General features: G+C 40.2%; 1 protein-coding gene across 3 annotated transcripts; it reads right to left on the bottom strand.

Moving 5' to 3' along the window:
* Positions 1-45: 45 nt before the first annotated feature.
* LOC110521374 (mixed lineage kinase domain-like protein) lies at positions 46-7,928 on the bottom strand. Of its 3 annotated transcripts, none has more exons than XM_021598881.2 (11): positions 7,713-7,928; positions 4,777-5,226; positions 3,223-3,330; positions 2,514-2,691; positions 2,315-2,415; positions 2,014-2,149; positions 1,385-1,469; positions 1,131-1,285; positions 930-979; positions 726-754; positions 46-416 (listed from the first exon to the last, which is right to left on the bottom strand). In XM_021598881.2, exons 2-11 carry the CDS (start codon positions 5,222-5,224, stop codon positions 378-380), a joined length of 1,329 nt encoding a protein of 442 aa, XP_021454556.1. In that variant the 5' UTR covers positions 5,225-5,226; positions 7,713-7,928; the 3' UTR covers positions 46-377. The 3 variants fall into 3 exon arrangements, with proteins under 3 accessions (XP_021454556.1, XP_021454554.1, XP_021454555.1); XM_021598879.2 differs by having other exon boundaries at positions 614-754; XM_021598880.2 differs by lacking the exon at positions 7,713-7,928 and adding an exon at positions 5,590-6,003 and having other exon boundaries at positions 614-754.
* Positions 7,929-10,602: the final 2,674 nt, after the last annotated feature.

A 10,602-nucleotide genomic window follows, 5' to 3' on the forward strand; every position in this document is an offset into this window, starting at 1 on the left:
AATACTGTCCTGAAAACTGTAAATTGTCACTCACAAACAAATCGCTTCATTATTAAATATTTTATTTTCAAAGCTTTGAACCATAGTAGCAAACATTTGATGGTGTTGCTTTAATAGTTTGTCAAATCAATTGCAAATCATTTCACCGTTTCAATCAAAGTTATTCCTGACTAATGACGTAAAAATGTACTAGGCTTAAATGACATCACAGGCACTTGATCAACCATCTGTTGGTGTGGGGTTGTTCATCCCATGATGAATTTGGGGCGGTCAGTTGATGTCTTTAGACAGGAGCTGAAACTGGAACTGTTCTTGTTTATCCTCTTCTCCAGCCATGTTTCTGAGAGCTCTGGAGAGGAAACTCTGTTAGTCCTCCTCTAACTGCTCCACCACTTTGCGAAGCTTGTCCACCAACACTGTGAAACAGACAGACTTGATTACACAATCTGTCCTGGGTATTATAACACCTCTTAATGATGATGATCAGAATGGAAATAAGAAACAATGATAACAGGACAAATAGGAATCATTATGGAACAGGTGAAATAATTGTATGTAGGCCTACAGTAGGTCATAATGTCTAGGCCTATTAGTTGTGTGTTGAAGGTATTACCTCCTGCCGTTGGCCTGTGGAAGCTGTCATAGGAGCGACAGGCGTTGATCAGTTCTCTCAACTGTTTTGGGGAGTCTTCAGGAAGAGGTTCAGTATATTTGTCTTTACTCACCCTCTTTAACACCTCTTCTGGTAACCAGTCTGATCAGAAGACGAAAGAAAACAGAAATTAAATGACAGATGTCTAAATATGACAGAGTAACCATATGCTTATAGAGAGAGAGAAAACCCAAACATGCTATTTTCAGATGTATCATTGGCATTGCTGTTAGTAGAAAGGCTGTGTTTAATAAACACTAACAGAGTTGACACACACCTCTGAAGGGAATCTCGCGGGTTGCAATCTCCCACAGGACAATGCCAAAACTGCAATGGACACAATTCAAACAGAGTGAGCTTGCAGTAGACTGAGGGCCTACATTAGACTAAAAAGTACCATTTCAAAATAAAAAAAAATGTATTGGGTTTGTGATTTTACATTCATTTACAATATCTGAGTGTGTGATGGAAAGCTGACCTGTACATCTCACAGGCTTTGTTGTAGGGGTTGTTGATACTCTCAAGCTGCTCCGGGGAGCTGTAGCATAAGGAGCTGCAGCATAAGGAGCAGCTCTTCCGGTCCTTAGACTTCTTCAACGAAGTCTCTGTTTTCACCAGCTCCAAACCTCCTAGCTGACCACACAACAACTACATTGAGCTGGAGTACTTCGCCTATCACTTTGTAGTGCCAAACACACATGGATGTGTAGTGGAATGCATTAAACCTCATACCTTCACTCTGTACCCGGTATCTACTAGGAATTTTCTGCTGTTGATGCATCCGTGCACTTGAAACTTCTTCTCAGACTGGTGTAATCTACAGTGAGAGAGGGATTAGCTAGTCATGTCAGGGTAGCTCAGTGTGATTAGGATACGCTTTCTTGTTCTGTGAACTTTGGTGAGCAGGGCACAGATACAGTGTACCCATTATTTTAGTGAAGAGGAAACACCAGACCATACTGTATATTATTGGTGGGTAGAAGTTAATAGGTGGATCATAAGATGCATGAATAGCATCCAACATTCCTCTGTTGAATTTAGCCAAATTGTACCCAGTGACATTTGGCTGTGGCAGGGGTGCGACCATCAGAGGTGTGACTTTATTAGCCAGCTTTTGGTGTCGCTTTCCGCCGCGCTGGCGGAACCCTTTCATGTCCGCCAACATTTCATGTTGAAGGTGTCTGTACTGGTTGCGACAGAGCCTTTTTCAACATAAAAGTATGATAGGCCAATTCCTTAGTTCAAATTGTATAAATATAACACATTTATGGCAACGATATGGCAGATGGTGCTTCATGTGTAATAGGTGTACTGTCTGGTCTACGTGTGTAAGGGACAGGGTAAAGAGTGGTATACTGTACCTGTAAAGGCCTTGTGCTGCATCCAGACTCATGCGGGCCCTTCTGTCCCAGGGCAGCTTACTTTGGGAATCCAGCACCTCTCTTAGACTGCCCTTCTCACAAAACTCCATCACAATAAGGTAGTTTGGATTGGGACCTGCAGGACAACAAGGGTAGAGAAAAGGATGATTAAATGCAACAAGGGCACATCATCATCACATTTTGATATCATATCCTGCAATCACATGGTGATTATATCCCATCTCCTATTTGTTCAGCAACTATTTCACATACTGTAAAACAAATAGAGTAGCCCACTCACCGCCCTCTTGCTGGACACAGATCCCAAACATTCGCAGGATGTTTGGCGACTCAAAGCGCTTCATAGTCTCCACCTCCTTTTTGAAGATGCTTCTCAGCTGACTGGGTGGGACAAACATAACCGATTAGACAAATAGATGTTTAGAACTGAAGTTTATACTAAAATAATTCTGAGATGTCTTGTATGCTACGCTACATACCTTGGGCTTGTGCTCCTTGGGTAGGTGTATCTTTTGATGGCTACTGTGAATTTGTTATACTCTCCTTTGTACAAAACTGAGTTGTCATTTTTTAATATGGGCTCTTTGGGCATGTCGTAGGTCAGCTCTTCTGGCTTGATCTCTCTGATGTCTTGAATTAAAATGCTGGGCTTCTGTACTGTAAATGGATAACACACAACAAAGCCAATAAGATAAAGTCACACAGGCACTTAGGAACATAACAGATCAATTACACAGATAACTCAAGGTACCACAGGACAACACACAGTGTTGTAAAATACAGTGCGGATGGGGGGTGCTTGCCTGGTGCAGGATGCAAAACTGTGTGTGTTTTGGGATCTGATTTGAATGACACATTGTTTACCATCCCATGCACATAATTTTCATCTGTGCAGAGTGCCGTCAATATAGTTTGTGTGAGTGGAACAATAGTGCTTGTAGTATCAAACAAAAACATAGAAAGGTGTAAACCACACAGGAACAAACGAGCAAACAGACTCTCAGCCCCTTTTTATCACCTGGTGCTAGTTGGGAAATGTGAGATTAATGAACACAGAAGTTGCTCAGAATCCAAATGAAATAGTAGTTACCAAATGCAGTATGATGTTTGAATGTGATCAATTGGCAACAACTAAGGACAAAACATTTTTTTGTTAAATTAGACATTTATCTATATAGGCTTACTCACAGGTTTCCAACATTGCTTTGATGTCTTTCACATCCTTTTTGGTGGAGTCCATTTTCTCATGCATTGTGTCCATTCTTTCCTTGGTGCCCTCCGCCAGAGACTGTAGCACTGTGGGTTATATTGGCACCGATATGACATTTGTCTGATACTGATATTAGATATTTTCCTTGCCAAAAAAAACTGATACCGATAACCAATATTATAAATTTTAGCTGCCTTTTAAGCATTCTAGTACAGTTAAATAGTTAACACACACACACACACAGCAGTCTAAGGCACTGCATCTCAGTGCAAGAGGCGTCACTACGGTCCCTGGTTCAAATCCAGGCTGTATCACATCCGGCCGTGATTGGGAGTTCCATAGGGCAGCGCACAATTGGCCCCGTGTTGTCCGGGCCATAAAGGTTACACACACCCTGACCAAATAGATATTTTGTTGCCATTTTTGTATGTCCCCATTACCAGTAAATCATAATTTAACCTATTTCTTTCACTAACTTGCTGTGCTGTTTCGTTGTTAATTTATTCAGTCGTTTCATTCTCAATCAGGATTTCTATGGAACGCCGTTTAGGTCTTTGGGTGTCAAAAAAGATACACGTCAAATAACACAACATAATCTGTTTCAGTAGCTATAGTTTGCGTTAGTAATGCAAATTCCACTTAATCCTTATTGTGTCTAGCTTCATAACACATAACCCAGTCTCACAAGCCAGATGAAGCTAGCTGGCTGCTTATAATGTTAGGTTTGGGCAACAGGGTTTAATAGCTGGCAAGCTATTTATTTGCATGAACTTAAGTTCAATTGGCAACCTAGCTAATACTTACTCACAATGATTCCTAAATCATTGCTTAGAATAATGAAAATGACTGCAGTTTCTACAGGTAATTGTTTTCAGGCTGGTTGTATTGGCGCTAGCTAGGTAACGTTAGCATGCTAAAGCTAGCTACCCCAGCAGTTGCGGTCGAACAAATTATGCTTTATTACCAAAGCGGTATTGTAAACACATCGTTCGTGGCCGGTGTTTACTTGTTTGCTGACTTTTGTACAGCTTTGACAGTGCTACTGTATCTTTTTTTGGTTTGCAAAGACTCGAACGGTGTTCCATCGGAAAAATTGCGCACTTAGTAGTGTTAACCGGTGCTCGACCAGTCGGCAAAAGCCAACATCACCCACCACAGAGAACGGTTGATTGTCAAGGGCAATGAATTCCATTCCAATCTGAGTTGTCTCGCTGAAATTTTGTTTTGTTGACTGCTCGATCCACACAGCAGACATGGTGGGCTAGTTTAGGAATGCTGTGTTGCACGTATAGCTCAACATTTTATGTGGCGTCATTACGTCATTAACCTTCGTTAAATAGGCATGTACGCCATCGGGTTTGCATATCTGGCGTTAAACTAGACGTCGGCTAATACCGATGTTGGCATTTCTAGCTATTTTTTTTAATCGTCCGATAACGATATGTTCACCGATATATCGTGCATCCCTAATTGGCACAATGTCACCTGCATGAAATTGCCCCACCCCACACACGGTGTACTCGGTGTCTCACATTTTTGCAGCTCCAGACAATCAATCTCTCTGTCTTCCTCATCCTCTCTCCATCTTGTCGCCTCTTGAAACACCTGCTGTAGCTTCTGTCTCTGGTCCACCTGCAGGGCAAGCGAGAGCACCTGAGCTGCATCATTCAAGCGCTCATTCAAACTTTCAAAATCATCTCCCTGGTCGTAGGCCTTCAGGATGCGCTTCAGGTAGCTGGCACTGGCATATTTCTTAACCACATCCTCGGCAGATTCTAAGGTGAATTTGAGCTCACTCAGGCCGTTCTCCACATGGGCAGGGTATTCCCCCAGCCCCTTCATCTTTACCGCCCTCACCAGCTCTTCCAAGGCTTTTACACGCATACCCAAACGCTGACATCGCTTCTTGTTGGCTTTCACTTCACCACATAGAGAGTAGAGCTTCTCCGCTATGCCCAAGATGGGATCTATGATGTCCATGGCTGGAGAAAGAAGAAATAGTTTTAAGAAATGCATTCAACAAGGTTTTCCAAAAACATAGCTCTGAGAAAGTCTATCTACCAAAGCTTATATACAGTACAGTATACTAACTTGTTGACAGAGCACAAACCTTGTTCAACAATTTATGTTGAACCCATCCCATAGCAGCCTTACAAGTTCTGGCGACATCTCTCCCGCTACAAATCAGTTAGACATTTTATGTGCAGATTGTATGTATGTAGGCATTGTTACCACCTGAGGGCATTGATGATATCAGCTGAAACAGTACATCAGGTCCTTAGGAGTGTATTCATTCCGTAAACCGTTTCCCATATAAAAACAGAACGAAACTGGGAGTGACCTACCTGAATTTGTTCAATAGAAACTCTCATTTGCGTTTTCTGTTTGTAGTAAACAGTTTGTTGCAAAACATTTAGCAACAGATTAAATGTTTGGCAACAGAATCGGCGTAATGAATACAGCACAGGTATTTTCTTGACCATAACCACTTATTTCCCAGAAGCTATTTTGGCACTGAGTAATGTCAGATAATGTATTTTGAAAGCTAGTCAGGAAGAGGAAGGGAAACTTGCTTAACCCTGATACACATCTGACGTGAGGTACTAATGAGCTGTTTGAGTTCTTGCGAAAGCTAAGGGAAGTTTATTTTGCCTTAATTTCAAAAATAAATGATCACCAGTCATGACAAACAATAAGGGCTGGTTTCCCAGACCCAGATTAAGCTCTGGAATAAAATGTACTTTAAAGTGAGAAAATTGCTGTTGATGGCATGGATATGACCTCTTGAAAAAAAAAGTGTTTTAGATGCATGCCAGCAAACCCACTACACAAAACTAAACAATACATTAATTTCACAATAACGCTGACAAACGGTGTCCACAAACTGTTAGGGCCTACATAAAGCTGTCCCAACAGCAGTCCAAACACCTTACCCCTGCTACACCTGGCTATCAGCGGAGCCTTGTCTGGCAGCGAAACAGTTCATTCAGCCTCATTTACTGCCTTTTAAAAAACATGGCTGACTTGCTTAAACAAATGTGGTTTCTACAGACAATTGAGATGTACAAACTATGGAATAAGTGGACAAAGAGTGGATAAGAGACAATCTGTAATTTCAATGAAGACAATGAGCGAGCTAGGACAGACATAGTCAATATAACTATTTGTTCAGCACTTTTGAAATGTACAGCGACAGAATTCAAAACATGGGCATTTCTTACATTATTCTGCCTGTCCACCAAGTCAGAACCGTAGGATAAATATAGGGGGCATATAAGTAGACAATGAAAGCTCTTACAATATTTGACAATTACATTTCTCTAAAACTCACTTTGTGAGTCCAAAATCAGCAGTCCCATCAAAGCTGCTGTAGATATAATGTGATTTGACAAAATGTTATCTGTGACCAATGACCTCTGGCATTCTCTGGATATATGGTGATTTCAAGACAACTGGGAACTCTTGAAAAAAATAAGGCTGAATCATGAAGATGTCAGGTCAAGGCTCTAGAAAGAGGCCCGAGTTCCCGACTTGCAAGTCCGCGTTGGATGACCGTTCAAACGTATTTTCCCAGTCGGAGCTCATTTCACCCCCCCCCCCCCCCCCCCCCCAGAGTTCCCAGTTGTCTCGAACTCACTGAAATCAGATTTCCCAGTTCTGAGTTTCAAGTTGTTTTGAGCGCGGAAAAAGTCATATTGGATTGACACCATGGCCTATGTTGAATGTTTATCCTTTTAAGATTGGAAAAGAGACCCTTGAACCCAGACTCGGGACCACACACCCACTCCACTGAATTTGAGTTCTACCCTTAGGTTTGGTGGTGACAGTGTCCCCATGAGTGACAGAGCCAATCACAACAGAACTAGAGAACATTACTAACGCTCTGTATTTTCCGTTGGCTGCCCCACCATCACAGAAAACACTGAGCTTGGCTGGAATACCTGCCTTTTAGAGCTGCCTTACTCAAGAAGGCAACATGCAAAACAAGATTGTATGGCAGAAAGACTTGCTTCAAGCTAATGTAAAACCTCTTAAGTATGCCCTTACCTTTTATTTTATCTATTATTTAACTAGGCAAGTCAGTTAAGAAAAAATATTATTTACAATGACATTCTACCCAGGCCAAACCCTAACAACACTGGGCCACCCTATGGGACTCCCAATCACAGCCGGTTGTGGAATCGAACCAGGGTCTGTAGTGACACCTCAAGCACTGAGATGCAGTGTAGACCGCTGTGCCACTCAGGAACCCAAGGAAATATTTGAGGGTCTCAATGCAACGCCTTTAAACAATTCACTTAGGTAAAGAGAAATTATTCCATACCAGACTCCATTAGATCAAAAATTCTGAACCAACTATATTAATTTGGGAACATGTCGAAAAGCATTAAACATTCGTGGCAATTTATCTAGCTTGCTGTTGTTAACTCAATTGTCCTGGGATATAAACATTGGGTTGTTATTTTACCTGAAAGGCACAAGGTCCTCTACTCCCAACAATTAATCCACAGATAAAAGGGTGGATTTCTAGTAATCTAGTAATCTCTCCTCCTTCAGGCTTCTTCTTCTTTGAACTTTATATGGTGGTTGTCAACCAACTTTAAGGTGCATTACCACTACAGACTGGAGTGTGGACCTCAGTTCATCTTTCAATCACCCATGTGGGTATATGCTCCAAAAAAACACTGAGGAGATGGGAGAGGCGGGACTTGCAGCTCGTCAAGCGCCTGGCTATGCACGCACTCGTTGCAAGCAGTGTGGTGCAATGATTGAATAACAAGTATGTGCACATTTATTTTGCAACACTCGCGTGTGGTTACAGTATTTTCAACTTCTACTCTTACTTCACTAAATTCCTAAAGAAAAAACCCAGTAAAAAGTACCCAAAAGTACTGACACTCAAAAGTACTTCTTACATTTTTACGGGAAATTGGTCCAATTCACGCACTTATCAAGAGAACATCCCTTGTCATCCCTACTGCCTCTGATCTGGCCTAATCACTAAACACAAAGGCTTTGTTTTTAAATTATGTTGGAGTGTGCCCCTGGCTATCTAAATATGAATTTGAGATGATTTATACTTTTACCTGTACTTTTGATACTTAAGTATATTTGAGCAATTCCATTTACTTTTGATACTTAAGTATATTTAAAACAAAATACTTCTACACTTTTACTCAAGTATGACAATTGAGTATTTTTTCCACCACTGAACAGATCCCCCATATCACTAGTAGTGATATTGTCACATCTGTTGATTGGTTGCATTATCGATTGTTCCACACTTGGAACATCAACTGTTCAATGACAATCAGCAGTTTTTGCATTAGACAGGAAACAGACACACTCTAATAAGAATTTATGATGAATGGTTTGAGCAAAAAGTATTGTTCTCAACAGCAGGATGTAGGCCGTAAGACAAATCTCACGCATCACCAGCACTTGTTATTGTTCTCTGTTCAACTTCAAACCTATTGTAAGTTTGAAATGAAACATACCCTGAAAGGCTGTTGTTGTCAAGGCTGAGACTTCACTGACATCTGAAACTCAATGTGATCTCCTTTCAGTTTCAGATGTCAGTGAAGTCTCAGTACCAACAAAACAACAGTCTCTCAAGGTATGTTTCATTTCAAACGTACAATGTATGGAAGCCCATTCCCACCACCAAAAAAAAACAATACAATGTCAATACTAGCTCAACATTGCAAGATACTAACTTTAAATTGTGAGATACTAACTTGACATTTCTAGAGAGTAGAACATATATATATGCTTCTTCATTTGTAGCATTATGTGGCAATTTCCATCTATCCACGTTGCAGTGATCAGCACAAACTACTGGCCAGATGGCATTTGCCCCAACACTTTTGATTCAATTGAATAACAAATATTGACACAGTAGCATTGAAAATAGGGACAAAGTACTGTTGTTTAGACTGATTTGCCTCATGATTTGTCAACTCATGCACAATTAACAGGGTGCTTCAGTCTGATCTACTGTAGCCTACTGATAACAACCACAGCTGCAGGTAGCCTAGAGAAGCCTATGCACTCTTGATTTCCTCTAGCCAGGGGAAACAAAGCGGTAATGTTATGCATTTATTGCCTAAAATATGCCTATTTATACATGTATGTGTTAAGAGAAAATATGAATGTGATCAAATTCGGTTTATATTTAAACTTTGGCTGGCTAGGCTACCTAGACTTTATCAATTCCAAATTATTGGTTTGAATTCATTAAATATGTGAAATTGAATTACACAATAATGTATGTTGATGCTAATTTTATGTACAATATTCAATTATATTTGCATATGATAAAAATAGCCTAATATATTTCATATGCCATAAACTATTGTTTTTTAAGTTTCATTCAATTCATTCTAATTAACTTAATCATTATGACACACCCCTCACTATTGTCATTGGTTGCACTAATTGCACTCTTTGTCTACATAATCTTGTTCAAGTATTTCTGGTGTTATCCTGAAGAAGACACAGTGATACCGAAACGTTGGTGATGTACTCAATAAATTACATATGGAGTGTGCAAATCTTTTTATTTTTGATAGTTTATTGAATTAATCAATCAACACAAAGGTGATGACATACTGTGTGATTAACCGTCACATTACAGATGCAAAGTCCTACACAATGCAACCCTGCATAAAGCAAGTTCAGTTATATTATCCAATCGCAGTTGTCTAGTTTTTTTTTAAACGATATGACCTGCTTCGAAAACATCTAGTCCCATCATAGCCCATATAAAACTGTTTAACAGCTGATTTATTTCTGTGTCATACCCTACAACTAGGGTCTGAAGTTTTACCTGGTTAGGTAGCCTACCAGATCCGGAACCACCAGTCTGGGACCTGTGGTGTCGCCTCTGAAATCACCACACACTGTTACAAATGAAGACACATTTTCTATAAGTATGGTCTACTATCTCAAAATTTGACTTAGTACATACTTTTTTTTAGATAGTATCTTGACATTTATTTTATAGTATCGACATTTTTTTCCATGGAGGGATTGGGCTTCCATACCCTTTGTGTACACCTACACCACTTCTACGCACAGTAGAGCTGTGCACTTCCCGTGATTATTTCCGTTCATGTCTAGTTATCTAATTTCTTTCTTAACAATAGTAATAGCATGTTATATTTTCTTAAATGCATGCCTATGCCTTCTTACTCAATCAAGAGACCCCAAATGACCCAATTGTTAAATAAATAAATACATTTTCCCAATCAAAAGTTATGAAATCTGCCTAAAATGGCGCTGAGTGTGAAGTGGAAAGATGATGCTGCCTTTGCCCCATCCACGAGAAGCTTGGCATTAATATGATCCAAATGAGA

The sequence above is a fragment of the Oncorhynchus mykiss genome, chromosome 30, assembly GCF_013265735.2.
Source record: "Oncorhynchus mykiss isolate Arlee chromosome 30, USDA_OmykA_1.1, whole genome shotgun sequence".
Classification (NCBI taxonomy): Eukaryota; Metazoa; Chordata; class Actinopteri; order Salmoniformes; family Salmonidae; genus Oncorhynchus; species Oncorhynchus mykiss.

Excerpts from the sequence above, each read along its gene's own strand:
- LOC110521374 (XM_021598879.2), bottom strand. The coding sequence starts at position 5,224 with ATGGACATCATAGATCCCATCTTGGGCATAGCGGAGAAGCTCTACTCT. Across the intron at positions 2,150-2,314 it reads CTGTGTCCAGCAAGAGGGCG|GTCCCAATCCAAACTACCTT; the intron begins GTGAGTGGGCTA and ends GTTGTCCTGCAG. Across the intron at positions 1,286-1,384 it reads ATACCGGGTACAGAGTGAAG|CTAGGAGGTTTGGAGCTGGT; the intron begins GTATGAGGTTTA and ends TTGTGTGGTCAG.